Source organism: Perna viridis, chromosome 11, assembly GCF_037379345.1.
Source record: "Perna viridis isolate PV_CMFRI_1.1 ecotype Kerala chromosome 11, ASM3737934v1, whole genome shotgun sequence".
NCBI lineage: Eukaryota > Metazoa > Mollusca > Bivalvia > Mytilida > Mytilidae > Perna > Perna viridis.
This window is the reverse complement of record NC_142455.1, coordinates 22,527,274-22,543,275: the sequence shown is the minus strand read 5'-3', so window position 1 is coordinate 22,543,275 and position 16,002 is coordinate 22,527,274. Positions and strand designations below refer to the sequence as shown.

The following is a 16,002-nucleotide window of genomic DNA, read 5'->3' as shown; positions in this document are numbered from 1 at the left end:
TATATTTATATCAGATCTAATTTACATACTTCTTATTCTGTTGCGATTTAAATTAGGGGATCCGATTTGTAATTTGTTCAGAGATAGTCGCCAAAGACCTGTTGGTTGGTGGTAGGTGTAGTAGTTTGTTGTTCAATTGAGATCTCCAGCTTTTTGTGAAACATGAACCAGTATAAATCACTCTTGACAATGATTGTATGGAATGATAATTAGTTGTGAACGGATTATTCCTTTTACATGGTATGAAACTCTATTATTATCTACATTCACTTATGACCTAATTATTATAATTCCCACCCCTTTACATACGCGTTCATAGATTACAGTACACATGCCAATCCCATGTCTCTGGACCCGCTCATAATGTGTTTTGACTTCTTGTCCGAGTGGACCTTAAGCAAACATAATGATATTGTACCTGTGCATGCTCGGACCAATTACATAAAAAAATGGAATGCGAATGGCACGACTAAAGGAATACTTGACCTTAGTACCTGTAAGAATCAGGCAGTGGGTGAAACACGGTATTAGAAAACCCGCCAATTTGATAGTTTAATGTGACTATTTTCACCATCAGAATCAAGGAAAACAGACAAGATTTTCCACATCATGCTGGGCCATTGAGTTACAATTTCATTAAAATGCACTGAAAATGAACATTTCAAGAACAGATATAACTCTGTCAAAAACCTTATTTTTCTAACATTCTATTGAAAAATTTCTGAGCTAAGCCATTGATGCAGAAATCAAATAATGGTATTTTCAAATAGAGAAGGTACAAATGTATCCTTGAGTGATATTTTATTGTCAGATTGGTGGTAGGTTTTGATATGTATGTTTCTGATTTTTTTCCATTTTGCCTGATTCTTACAAACACTTATACTTAATATGATAACATATCCCCCTATTTTAAAATGTATACATCAGATCCTTGTAGGATGAGTTCATTTGCTAGGAAGTATTTATTACTATATTGATCTAAGTTATAAAAATAAAACACCAGAAAAACACTCCAAACAATTAAGTTGAATAGTTACAAGCCCTATTTTATGTTTTAGATCAAATTATATGTACTGCATATTAAACATTTGCAGTTAAAATTCCATCATGTTTGTGTCATTCAACATCATTGAAGCAAGAAAATGCAATATAATTGATATAGGCACTAATACCCTGATGGGCTTTTAAAAGTTTCATTCCATATGATATACATGTAGTTAATACATTTGTATCCGATTTCTCTCGACGAATAGAGGACACCTGTTCAATATTTCTTTTACAGATAAATCTATAGTATTATAATAATTGATGTTTGAATCAACTCTCCAAACATTTGGATAAATACTTGAACTCCAGATTTGATGTAGCTTATTTCTAGCAATACATGTATAAATGAGAGCCCCCAAACTACCACTCACTTTGTCCATGTTGACATGCCAAAGATTATTAGTCTTCATTTAGTAAGATAGATATAATCTGAAATACATGTGTAAACGATATCCACTATTTAAAATCGATTTTTCATAGATACTATATCAATCTTATCTATAAAAAAAAGCAATAAATTTTGAACATCAATACTATAGCGTAGGCCACTTAAAGTCTAAAGTTTCAATTTTCTTTAATAAATGTCAAGATTTATTTTTAAATCATATAGATCCGAGTTTACTTAGCTATTTCGGCGTGTACTTGTATTTTTATTGACATTGTTCGACAGTTAAATTCATTTTTGAAGAAACCAACAGGTTGGTTTAATTTGGCATTATATATAAACGAAGGATTTTGAATGGTATGGACTAACTTACTTCATATGTTTTCAACATTAAGTCTGTCATTGTGTTGCTCACAAAAACTCTACGAAGTTGGAAAGGAAACGGACGGAACTTCGTCAGTCTCGAGCAAACGATTGCAAATCTATAATGTAAACATAAGAAAAGCCTTAAATGGACCAATTCATGTCTGAAAACAGCAAATGTACAGGGCGTTTATTTAATAATGAATATCTAATTAAGAGGACTTCGGTTTAAAAGTAAATATGTGTTTTATATAGTATTATTCCAGTGCGACCTACCGTTACTTTTCTACCACTTGTGTTCCCCTTAGCAATCATAAATGTTTCAAAAATAAATACAAAAAATAAGATCTACCATTGATACCCAACTGATTAATATTGATACTTGGATTTAGCTATACAACCTTTTGTGGATACGTACGTGCTGTTTTTCAATTTGTTTTAAAAATGTACAACTCGGGGGCAAAAACATAATTACATTCTCCACATGTATACTAGCAAACAGAGATATGTATTGACGATTTTTACTATACATGTATTTTGAGGCAGATTCCAGCCGTGTTATTAGATACGCCTAGGCATATTATGTGAAGTGTTTAAAAAACACCCGACAAGGTTTTACGTGAACTATTCAATGGAATAACACGTTATCTCGTCAAAAAGTTAAAATTATAAGTTTAAATTATGCGAATTTCATAACCGAATTTAAATTTAATGTTGAAATATGGAGTAAATGTTCAGTAACAGGTAAGCATGTAATTTGTCAAAATTTATTCTACTATATCTGATACATGTAATTTTGAAAGCCAAGATTTGAGCGGTAATCAAAAGAATATAGTATCTCAAGGATAAAGTCTAGAAAGGGAATGTAGATATTACACAGGAAATACACGAAAATCAAAATAACACATACAAAGAAACAAAAGTAAATGGACAACCATGACTTCACTAAAAGTAGTCACCATTAACTACCAGTTTTGAAATTTTTTTGTGAACGGCCGGGGATCGAGATTAGCACGCTACATGGACCGCGAGTACAAGGAGTCTGCGCAAGGTTTTGGTTTAAGATTTAAACTTGCTTATAAAATGTATTTTCTGAAAGGGATTCAGACAGATTACTCCAAATATGCACGTTGTGTTTTTCTGACATTGTTACCTCAATCATTTAAAATTTTCTGAGGTTGAAAAAATGCGGTTAACATAATAGACTTCTTTTCTATTATGTACATGTATTTAATTTAGTTAAGTAATTCTTGCACAATGACGTCCCAAGGACGGAGAGTTCTGAAAAGTGTACATTTTGTATCATATAGGCTAGAGAACAACGATTGCGATATTTCAATAACATCATAGGAAAATGTAATGAAATGAAGTTTGTTGGGTGGTACAAGGTTTGAATTAGACGATATCTGATCAAATAACAATGTACCAGAAAGCTTTACACAGTCAGAGAAATAGTTCCTTTAAATATGTAATTATTAAAGAATGCTAATGATAACATTTTGAAAAATACTCAGAAAGCAATATAGTTCAATAATCAATCAAGCAAAATCATTTTTACCATTGTGTAATGCATTTATTCATATTCTTGGGTCAAGATTTTGGACCCCGGGTTAGAGCCACCTGTTTTAAAATTGTGGAGCTGCCAGTGACCGTGCTTGGTTTATGTTCTACATCTTTCTTAATTACCCGAAATTAAAGCAATATTGTTAATCAAATATAATAATTATGAAAAGCTATCTATCTTGATTTTGCATTATGACAAAGTCCTTTGCAAGTTTTCTATCAGTAGTATTGTAAATCTGGTAGGTAATGTCATTCATCGCGTAAAAATAAATTTAAAAGGATTTGATTTTGCGCTTAATTTACTTGCAATGTCTATACTATAAAAGTTCCATGATTACGATTAAGAGGGAATTAAAGTATCAAATTGCTCGGCAATCTGTCTTTTAGTTGTGAAAGATTATATAACTTTTTAATCGCTACTTTAAACCGCAAAATTGGCTCCATATAAGTATAAATGGTTTTAAAATCATCAAAGTGTCCTGTAATTTAAGACCATCTTAATTAGTTTACATTGCAATGAGTAAGTTTTTTATTTGAACTCTTACATAATTGAAAATAATAAAACTTCAGAGGACATGTTTGTGTTGTATGTATAAAATAGTACAAGAATGTAAAATTATTGTTTTGTAGTTTGTATAATATAACTTCATCATTAATTGGTACGCTAAGCAAACTTTTTCACAACGGTATAATTTCTAGATATAGTAAGTAAATAAATGGTATACATACTATTTGTTTTCTTATCAGCAACAAAAGAATCACAACAAGAAAACAAACCATTTTATAAGTCATAATAGTTCATACTTGTCGACAAAACATTAGTTTGCAAAGATATATAAGTAATAAGAGTGCATCTAGAGTTATCTCTCTTTTAATATTGAATTGCAAAATGGTATCACTTTAATGTAAGTACATGTATTGTGTGTCCCAGAATTACGATCCTTGCAACACAAAATATTTGGATAGTACATATTGAATGCTCGGCACTATGGGGAAATAGGGAATGCTGAAGTGAAGAAGCATATACCACAAGGAAGCCATTGAAACAGTTGCGTGATTTGTTGACAAATGCAAGGCATAACATTTTCAGAGGCGGATCGCGGATCCTCGAAAGGGGTGGGGGCTCCTGGGGAAACCCCCCATCTCCACTTTGGTGAAAAAGATTGAAAATTCCATAATTTCGTATATAATGTCGGAAAAAAATATTTGTCATAGCCTAGAAATCCCTTTCGGATCCATTTTCAAGCTTTCTAGATCCGACCCTGTTACATTGATGCAACACGCACGCAAACGAGAATTATCATGTTCATTAACACAACTCTACTGTACTCGTTCGTTCTGTGAATATGTTGTACATATAAACCCAAGCGACTGGGACTTGACTCACTGAGTACCAATGTTGTACATATAAACCCAAGCTCAGTAAGCAATTATCAAATAAAGAGTACAAATGTACTTAGATGCATGTACAAATAGAAAACAACAACCTCAAAAGCGTACGTCTGTTGAAAATGAAAAAAACAAACGGGTGCTACATGTTTGTTGAAGAGTATTATTCACTTATTGCAATACACTGTACTTAGCTTTGCTGCTCATCAATCATCTCAACACCAAAAGCTATATCAAATTTATAAATCTCATAATGGGTAAAAGAGGGTCAGTGGCGGTGATAGTGTCCATATATATATATCATAATATTAATAATGAGCTCTACAAACGTCTCAGAATGTGACGACTCTATTCGGTACACGGATCAAATTGATACAGGGAAGATAACATAAACTTATAGAAGGTCTGAAAAATTCCCAACGATGTTAGAACTGTCAAATTTTCGATGCAAATATTTGGTCGTTCCCTCGGCGGAACTCGAACTCGTACCGCTGTGACATCTATGGCAACACCGCCTGCACTATATATATATATATATATATATATATATATATATATATATATATATATATATATATATATATATATATATATATATATATATATATATATATATATATATTTCCCCACTCGAGCCTCTTTTCCCATTTATTTAACAGGCACAGGACCTTCAATAACTATTTAAGACACTATACCCCCATTGACCATCTTTTCCACATATTAAATGTCTTGTTTCTGTGCCATCTGCAATTAAATTTTGCAAGACATAACATAACCATGTACTTTATATATTATATAGAATGATAGTTGAAACCTACAAGTAAGTCACAAGAAACCATTCGAAAAACGAACCACTTACACAATGGCACATCTTGCGGAGAACTTAATAGAGCTAATACAGGAGCACCCAACCAGACGTAAAGAAACAGACATCGCTATTGTTATCCCCTGGCTGAAGAAAAGGAGTAAAATGCTGGCAACGCAAAAAGAAGGTAGAGTATCATTTTTGATTTGTTTATTTTGTGATTGCATAACGAACTTTGGAGAATCAGTCTTTATAAAATTCAGACAGAAAATGATTCATGCATGTCATAAACCCACATAATTCACATGTATTTCTCTCCCAGAAACAGATACTTGTACAAACCACATACCCAGTCTTAGTTTTTCATTTGGATGCTGCGCTTTTGTGATAAAAAATTACATAAAATTAGATTGTTCATGATATTGGCACTTTGAAGGAGTGCTTGATTTCAATTGGTTTAATTTGGTTGATTTCAGTGGGAGATGAATGTATGTTTTCTTTAAAATGCAGATGACTATCGTTATGTAAAAATATAACATGTAAACCAAAAAAAAAACATTATTTGTTCGGTGGTTTTTTCTACACCTCTAGACTCACTTTTACTTTAGGAAGTGTCTGTATTTTATATGGACTGGTAAATAAAAGATGTCCCTCTAAATATCGTGTACGTCGTCGTTGACTAAGGTAATTTTAATGTATAACTCTACGACAAACATAAAAACAACTTTGCAGCGATGAAATTGAAGAATACCACCCCCCCCCAAAAAAAAAAAAAAAAAAAAAAGAAAAAAAGAAATAAAATAAAATAAAACAAAATAAAATAAATAAATAAATAAATAAAGTAATCGAGGAACAAGATATTCAAACAAATACTAAACAAAGGAAATATTCAAAAAAAGTTGGGGTTTTTTTTAAAGACGACTGCATAACGACTGACTTCCACGAATATTGAAGATTGACATGAAAATTTAATTTGAGTTGTCTCGCTTGCAACAAAGAACTTATCTCTTACTCCATTTAGATTTCTATTGAATGAAAATAGCACGAGTTGGAATCCTGTGTTATGATTGTGAAGTTAAACTATAATAACAATTAAAATACTGTCTTTAATCAATCAAAACTTCTAATACTACATTATATCTCTTGTTTGTACCAATTGCCCTGGTCTAAAATCATTTTTTGAATCAAAAGACAAACTGCATACAGTTTCAACACTCACAAGAACTGAAGAACCCTTAATAAGAAAATTATGTGCAACCTAAGTATATTTCAGAAAATCAACTTCCGTCCTCGTAAAATACGTTTTGACCAAACTGGCAATGGAGAACGTCGTAAACAACAGCAATCCAAAAATGCAATATAGTCTGAAAAACGTGTGCCTTGGGACTACATATTTTTTAACATGAAATTTTAAAACAATACAAACTGTTTCTTGACAAACATAATTATGATAAAATGTAAAATATTTACCAATATTACGTAATTAAATTAATGATGATAACCAACCTAAACACTAAGCAAACGAAAAAGAATTATACATTGTAAAATTATGTAATAATACTAAGACTTATAGCGAATAGTTGGTAAGACTGTTTAGATCGATAAGTCGGCAACAGGCTCTACGAATCTTATAGGTATTACTTGTAAATACACCACCGACCATCCATACAACTTTCATGCTTTTAATATGCTTTTTACAAAAAAAACCCCAAACATTGTAATAATTGTAATAATTGCTATCCTGACTGATTTCCTCCGTCTGATTTCTCACAAATACGTATTGTTAGTAGCAGTGAGAGGTGTTAAGTTACATATGCCATTGACATTTTAAAAAAATATTTTGTGTTTTTTACTGGCCCTACTTGTGTTGATCATGAGACTACCACAAGCAAAGTACTGAACTATTTAAAAAAAACTCTTTCTTAACACAAAGGGAAATAATGCAAGAAGTATAGATTATCATTACACAGTGGCAGATTAAGATGGGTGGTGCACAGGGTTGACACACCCTTTTTTATTTGAAAATTTGCCATTTTCAAGTGTAAAATTGACAAAAGTGGCAAATAATATCCTAGCACCACCTCTTTTTCTGAGGAGCCCAGGCTGCAATCCCTCCTTTTCAAAATGTCTGGATTCGCCCCTGATTGTAGTTGCTTTATCCTTTGAAGTAGTGTTCATGTACATTATTTTATTTATTGTATCTGTTTTTATGAGCTGTTCGGCCTTTTTATATTCGATTTCATTTTGCAGCTGTACTGATGGACCTGATCAAACACTGCGAACACCAACAAAATGAACGTGATGATGTCATCATACGCCAAGGAGAACGCGGTGACAGGTGGGTCTATTTTTAGCTAGGGGTGTGCTTTTAATGCATTCATATTTACCAAATATACTTATTACATTTAAATATACTCTTTTAGAATGTAATGTGTAAACGTATTAATGTATATATTAGTTAGTATAATATCTTTTAATGTAGTTCCACTGTCCTAGTTCATGAAATGTATGAATGCAATATGTATTTTTATTTCAGTATTAAAGTAAACGTGTGCGATTGATTTGACACACATAATACAAGACTACTGTTAAGTTCTCTTCCTGTATTTAAGAAACACCCTTTCAAATTTTTAGGCGGCAATGAGAGGCCGGCGAGGGCATAGATTACAAATGTATTTAGACGTCAAATGGTTGAGAAAAAAAAATTAAAAGTTGCCTCATATTTGTTTTAATTGAATGCGCTTTTTATTATATTCTTAAAAGCACTTAACAATTCAGTAATTATTATACCTTAACATATACTTGACTGTTTGTACTGGGTTCGCAGTGTTTGGGCTAATTTCGTCACGTCCTGAGTACCATTCAAATGCATGGAGGTTCGTCATTTACATACATGTAGCTTTGAGTTCGTTATTAAAAGCAAAACCTCTTTTCGTGTAAAGATACCGATAAAAATGACAAATATCGAGTTCTACATTATAAAAATGTTAAGAAAAACATGAAATAGAAGACCACATTATTGTGCAGTGTTTGGATATCCCAGAAGTAAACTATAAATTGCAGATCGGACTTCGGATTTTAATACCATAACGTTCTACATCGGAATTTCCAGGAAGCAAAATGAAGTTTAAACCAATTAATGGACCACGAATACTCAAGCACTGGTGTAAGATACGTGTGTCATTCCAAAATAATCAGTTCTTTAAGAGTTTCAGTGGGAGTACCACCGATCGTAAAATGTTGTCGATACATACACGTACATGTACCATTTTGTCAAGACTACTAAAATGGGGAAGTATACAACAAAAACTAAGAACAAAAGAAAAATGAAATGATAATAATAACTGATATTTTTTATTTCGAGGTTAAAATAAAACATTTTGCTTCTTAATTGTAATGTAGCCTAAAAAAATACCTACATACGCATGGTTTAAAACTATTCTTATAATCCAAAATCACCCGCGGCCTCGCAGAGGGGGCGATATTAAAGGTTGAGTAAAAGGATTAAATCGTCCCTATTTAACTCCAATTTGATTACATCATGAACATATTGTACAAAACGCGTTAAACCGTTGTCTCACCGCAAGTGGAAAATAATTCTCCATTCAAATCAGTTCAAATAGATTATTTTGACAAAATTGAAGTTTAAATGTTATTGACGAAGTATTAAAAGTTATCATTTAAATTCAGATTATAATTTTAAATAGAAGATAAGTTGAGATAAAGAGTGTAAACAAAGACAAATTTAAAGATCAAAATAAGATTCGGATCCTTGTCTAAATTTCAATATCTGTACCTTGTATTTCCTATCAGTAATAAAGAAGCGATGTTTGATTTTACAAGAAGGTGTACAAGAGGGCGGTGAGAGTTCTGAACATGAAATATTTTTAATGGAGCTCCGAGCTGTAATTTGCTCATACTTGCCAAAACTGTGCACAAGAATAATTTTCTAACGCATAATGAGCGGGGTGGAGGGGTCCTACGCACAGACTCTCCTTGCATCTACTATTATCATATTTAAACAACAACAGTTAAGACGGTCATGGCGTCTTTTGCAAGAAAAAAAAAGACATGCGCATGGAACGGCATAAAGACTCACAGACAACGTCTAACTTTTCACTTTCTATTTTGTCACAGTTTCTGATTAATTGAATTCAAATTTATTCCCACAGGGTTAAGAACATTAAAAGGTTACCTGACAGGGAATTTAACACACTTGTCTGGAATAATTTCGTTTATGACATTGATATCATGCACAAAAAAAATGAATGGACTGAAATAAATTTGTATAATCAAACAACGTAGTATCTTAACCATATTTTCTTTTCAAATGGACTGACATGTTCTTGTAACCTTTTCAGTTCTGTTATTTCACCGTTAATATCGTACCCCTAACAGTACGCAGATGTAATAGATGTACAACACAGCCGCATCAACCGTTTAATCTTCACATTCTCTCCTAGGATCTTTCTTTTTCACTATTCTTCCATATATTCAATCTGAAAGTCGGAGGCTCAGACATTCTTCTCAATACCGACTGCATGTCCATATTTTTAAGTATGGTTCTGTCTAAAAACCAGACATGGGATGCTTCATCAAAATGAAACTGTTCAAATACATGTGTTAGGTACAAAATAAACAACACACCCTATGTTCATTACCTTGGATCTGCTATTTATCGTAAGGTTTTTTTTGACTGGTTATAGTGTAAAAATTCTGGTGGGAATTTTCCCCGTTTTCTGTTGTAGAATGTAATCAAACTTTAAATTTTATCTTCAGTGGGCAACTTAAATTTGCACTTTTATTTTCGAATACAGTTTCTTTTGGGCCTAATGAAGGATTTCCAATAAAAAATATTTGGTTTAAAGAAGTGCATTAATCATTCATCATAAGCTTCTGTCTGGTTTTAAGGCAGAGCTGTACAATTGAGAAAAAAACATGAAGTATTTTATTTTTCTATGAAATTGGCATTGTGTTAACCCCTTTCCGGAGCGATCTTTTCTTTGATACTAATAATATTAGAGTGTTTAAAAAAATATTAAAATTCTTGCTAATATACGTATTCTAAGCTTAAACTATATTAGGATAAAAATCGACTAAAGGTACCTTATAACTTACTCCGACTCTCATGAATTGTAACACGCGTAAATGAATCAGTCAAGATAATTTGTAACTTGCAATGTCATTTTGTTACATGAGAACAATGCCGTGTATTCTCTTCCACAATACAAAAGGTTTCTCGCAATTGTCAAGACATAATTAAATATATAAGGGGGAGACAGACAGAAAGAAATAGAAATAATTGGATTGTTCGCAATGGTATAAAAAAACTATAAGACATTAAAAGTTCTTTTTCCTTGATCCATATTAATTAACAAAAAGTGAATGTCGAAAGCGACAGAGTTGTACAAAAGTCGATCAATGTGGCAAAATTGGTAACAAAATACAAATCGAAGGTCTACTTTAATATGTTAAACTAACCACGAAATCTTATTTAAACAAACTACTGATAACTTCCACCTGAAGAACGTAAGAGTCACTAAGCAAGGTTAGGTAGAAATGTTTAGAATTGATTTCGTTAGAATTACTTCAATGGGATGAAATTTATTTGAATAGGATGTAACTGTATGTTACCAGGTTATCCATGAGAGGTAAGATTCTGTACTACGTTTGTATTAATCTGACAATAGTGTATGTTGAATATTCGATGAAATTATCACGTTAAGGTCAATAGTAGCAACGACTCGTGAGAATAAAAAATTTAAAATGTATTTGCAAAATTACTGTGGAAGTATTATTGTTCGTAGGGTACCTGTTTTCGTGGTTTTCGTGGGCTTGGTAAACCAAGGAAATTGGAATAAAAGTAATTTCACGGTATATATACATGTACGATTTAAAAAAAAATGGAGCCTTGTTATTTTAATGTTTTAATGTAGTTTTAGTCACGTAATTAAAGTAGATTAAAATGATTTATAGAAGCGTAGATAAAAAAAACAAGATACTCACGTTCCTCTATATACATGTATACGTAGGGGTTTTATTAGAAACTTGCTTTCGGATTATTTAAGTATTATAATTCTTTCGAACTTTGAACTCCAACGGTAATTTGTATAAACCATACATCTCTGTGTTTTATCGTTTGTGAACCTCTGGTCCTGTGTAATCCGAAAACCTGCAGTAAACGAATAGAACATCATTTGTTTCTCTAATTTCATTTAATTCTGTAAGTCTGTTCTCGGAGTGTAGTGTAAAAACCGATTTTACAGTAGAACCGTATGCATGATAGTTAATTAGAAACAAAATCCAGCGTACAATTGTATGATGAATTACATAATATTTTGGGCTTTTTACCGTTTGCTTTATTGTATTGGTTTTGTCTATCATTGAAAACCGTATGGTGACGTGTAGAAGTTTAATTCTTCGTTGTCTGACTTTTGGTGGATGACTGTTTTATTGGCAATCAAACCACATCTCTTATTTTATAAATATAATTTAATAACTCTTTAAAAGTCACCATTGTCATTGCAAAAAGTCAATTAAAACCCTTAATTGGATGTATACACATGGTGCAATGTAATTACACGTAATTATGTTTACATCAACCATCATAAATTACATGTACATGTAGTTGAATCATCACAGTCCATTGACCGTTTAAGGCTAACAATGCCAGGCTATAACAAGTGGCATGAGGGAACGTTTCTATAGATAGAGCGAAAGAAGGACAGACATATTTATTCCTATAGAAAACTTTATCATAGCATTGGGTAGACGAGGAACAGGATATCGCAAGGGTTTTATTTAGTGCATGTAAATATAAAGAATACAAGCAAAGTCTTAAATATGCAATTATCTAAAGAACTCTATATACTACATGCATGCGAAGCGAATGGTAATAAGCCCCATAAACTCTACATGTCTATGCGATCAGTCATGAACCATTAACCAACATAATTATACAAGTACATGTAGATACATACCGTTTAATATCGTTTCGCACATTCCAAGTGACTCCACAAAAAAAAAAATCATAAAATTCATTCGTTCTGAAAGAAAATGCACTAATTTTCTTTCAATAAATATTTTACGCCTTTCCAATAACATGAAGATTTAGTTTGATTGAGATATCATGTTGGTTTATCTCTTGTTAATATGCATTAGTAGGGTTTACATCTTTTGATAACAGTAGTATGGAGTAAATCTTTTAAATATATACAGTAAATTTAAAGACAAAATGTCAATGAATTTGAATTAAAAGTAACATTACAGCTGTGACAAATGGATCTGATCGTGCATTAATTATATTTTTGACATATGAATGGTCGTTTTCGTTAATTCAGTATCTATTAACATGTGAAACTAGAAAGTGCAGTGTACGTGTACGAACCATATTTTGAACAAGATCGACATTCTGAAAGAGAAAATTTTTGCAAGCCTAAAAGTGTTTCTGTCAAAACAAACTTATTGCATTTGATGTAGGAACACGTCGAATGGGAATCGAAAGAGTTAAAGAGATATTCTCTAAATTTATTTAAAGCTTTTCCCATTTTCCTACTAATATAGATATCTCTTATTAACAGATATAGATCTGACGACGAATGGTATGTATTTGTGATGGAGTGGGTGTGGCGCTACAATTTTTACACTGCTACATGTACATTGTTATTTTATGTCCGTCTGTCTGCTTCATTTTAAATTTTATAACTTTTATTACCTTCAACCTTTGTTCTGTAAGTTGAATCACCGACTGTACAGACTCGGAAGCTTAAGGGTATGTGACCCAGGTTTTAAATGGCAAACACTGCATTTGGTTTTGACGAATTTTCATAAATAACATCAGATTTTAATCAGGTTCATGTTCAGCATGTTATACTGTTATAAATTTCATATCATTTTAGCACGTGTATTCACGGTACCATATTTTAGTACACGTGCATCGCGATGAACACTTTAGGTTTGACCTCACTGCACAAAGCCATCGTAATTGAGATTTTGTAGTTTATACGGTTTATTTACTCCTATGGTTCTACCAAAGGTTTTTTTTTGAAAATCGCTCTCTGAAGCTATAATTCAATAATAAACATAAGGTCAAGGTATCGTAATAGTTATAAAATTCAAAATAGTATATGCTATACAGTTGAACTCCATCAACACCGTTAGTGATTCTGAGACCCTTTAAATAAGTTACTATGGATATGTATGAAGGTTTGCCAAACCGAACGAACGACTGAGTCCGAGGTTTTTGGTAAAAGCAGGATTCATTGTACATGCCAACTTCTTCGTTTCAGCCTTCATTGTGTTTTTTCTTTTTTTTTCAGTAAATTATTATGACAACTGATACCAATTTTATTTTATTTCAGTCATGGGAGATTATAGTAATGTATTAGTTTTATATGCCTTGTTTGGTCAAGCCTTCCCCGTAACATCTCACACGGCCAGTGATTTGTAAACACAGTCACAATGAGAGCACTTAATCGATTTGTTTGAGCATAAACTACCTAATTTTTCAACTGTGTCCGAGGACAAGAAGTTACACATATTTTTTTTTGATTTTTTCCACATTCACAGTTTTTTAATTATTATACAAAGCAAGCACTTTCAACATTAAGCTTTGTTTTATTTATTATTCTTATTGAGGAAATATTATGTCTGATGCTATTCTACATTAAATATTGGACAAGAGCAAAAGTGTTGTTCGTTTTTCATGCGTCTTCTAAATTTTTCAGTTTTCACAAGTGCATTAACAAATATGACAGTTACGATATGAAAAAACCTTTTAAATGAGGGAGATAGGGTGGGTGAAAGAGAATGTAAAGAAAAAAAAAGGAAATATTTTTTAATCATTTTGCATTGTTTGAAATGCTTTTGACCTTTGAAGGTCATTAGGATTATCATGGGTGGACAGTGACTCCATAGGACTGTAAGTATTGGTTTGAAGGTGATGGCACGGAGGTTGTAGAATAATGGAATCTGTGTAGCTCGGGTTATTTACTTACATGTACATGTAGGGCGGAATAATTTTTGGTGCTCAGGCTATTTACATGTAGTGTAGCTAGGAAATTACAAGGTTGAATATTCTGATGTGCTTAGGCTATATAAGATGGATTATAAGGTGCTTGAGTAATGACTATGTGAAGGGGAATTTTTGACGGTGCTTCATTAAACAGCATGATAGAATATGAAACGGGGGATCACGGCTTATATATAGCAATCCTATAAAAATATTATGTAATTAAGCGTAACTCGATACTAGATTTCACATCGTCCATAATACTCTTAATGTAATACAAATCGCTATTATAATAGTGATTGTAACAATTTTAGGCGTGTTTAAAAATATCGGTGTCAATGTCTGCGACACGATTATATTTTTGCTTTTTATGCTGAAATTGTAGTTTTTTTTAAAGACATCGCTCTAGCTATCATATGTCCTTTTTAAAGATTGAAAGCCAACAACACAAAATCTTGTATTACCACATTTTCGCTGCATCGTGTACACAGTACTGATAGAGACATTAAATAGACAAGAAAACACCGAGTTAATTGGTCCCAGATCAAATGCAGAAATTCTCCATAGGTTTTAATAGTTTTATTTTACAATCAGCTTAGCTTTGAAATCCTTCAATGGATGCTTTGAAACTTGGAAATAGAAATTTTAATATTATAATGTGATGTATCTAAAAAAATGGTAAATTTTAAAGATTTATTTAAATAAATAAAAAAAACTTGGTTAATAAATCTTCTTTTATCACGAAGTACTAGACCTGACACTTAAGTATCCTAAAACGTCCCTCCTTCATAACTTCTCACGCCATTGGTGTCAAATCTAACCCTTCAAAAACGCAGAATTTGCTTTTTCATACTTCTTGGTTTTTAATCTGAAGAGGCATATTATGAATTTGTGTTTAGAAACAAATTATAAGAATTGTTTGTATAGTAGATCACAAAGATTTATAATATGCAATAATTTAATTTTAATGATAAGTTCTTAATTTCTGTATGTTTGTACAATTTTAAATAATAGAGTTTTAAAATTAAGATAGTAATGATCAAATTGAGACGGTTTGAGAATATTTGATACGTCAACTTGAACAAAAGGCATCTTTAATCTCGGTGTAATATGATAATATTCCACTGTTATGAAATAATTTAGATAAATAAAACCTTGGGAATCGATGAAATAGAACTATTATAGTAGTTTAGATCTATTATTGACCTAGAACTATATCAAATTTGAAGTTATCAAAATTAAAATTATCACTATCCTCGTGGTGCAAACCGGGCTTTAATTATTTAAGTAAAAACCAGGAAGATACGTAGTACACTTTATACGAACCGCTTTCCCTTTATACAAGTAAGTCGGGCAATAAAAAATTCCATCTTTTGAATCATAAATTAACAAATATGTTGATCGATGAACGATTTATAATTCAATCGGTGAAAATGAAAT

General features: G+C 31.9%; 1 protein-coding gene across 14 annotated transcripts in view; it reads left to right on the top strand.

Moving 5' to 3' along the window:
* LOC148603381 (uncharacterized) overlaps positions 1–16,002 on the top strand; it is a 30,311-nt gene continuing 14,309 nt past the window's right edge. For 2 of the 14 annotated variants that reach the window (XM_088553826.1, XM_088553823.1), the window contains exons 1-5: positions 1–240; positions 5,547–5,739; positions 7,803–7,890; positions 13,133–13,153; positions 14,431–14,472. In XM_088553826.1, the coding sequence (XP_088409952.1) occupies positions 5,610–5,739; positions 7,803–7,890; positions 13,133–13,153; positions 14,431–14,472 (281 nt within the window). In that variant the 5' untranslated portion in view covers positions 1–240; positions 5,547–5,609. Of the gene's footprint in view, positions 241–2,387; positions 2,540–5,546; positions 5,740–7,802; positions 7,891–7,984; positions 11,204–13,132; positions 13,154–13,912; positions 13,928–14,430; positions 14,473–16,002 lie in introns of those variants that run through there. The other 12 variants (XM_088553828.1, XM_088553825.1, XM_088553831.1 and 9 more) reach the window with 8 other exon arrangements.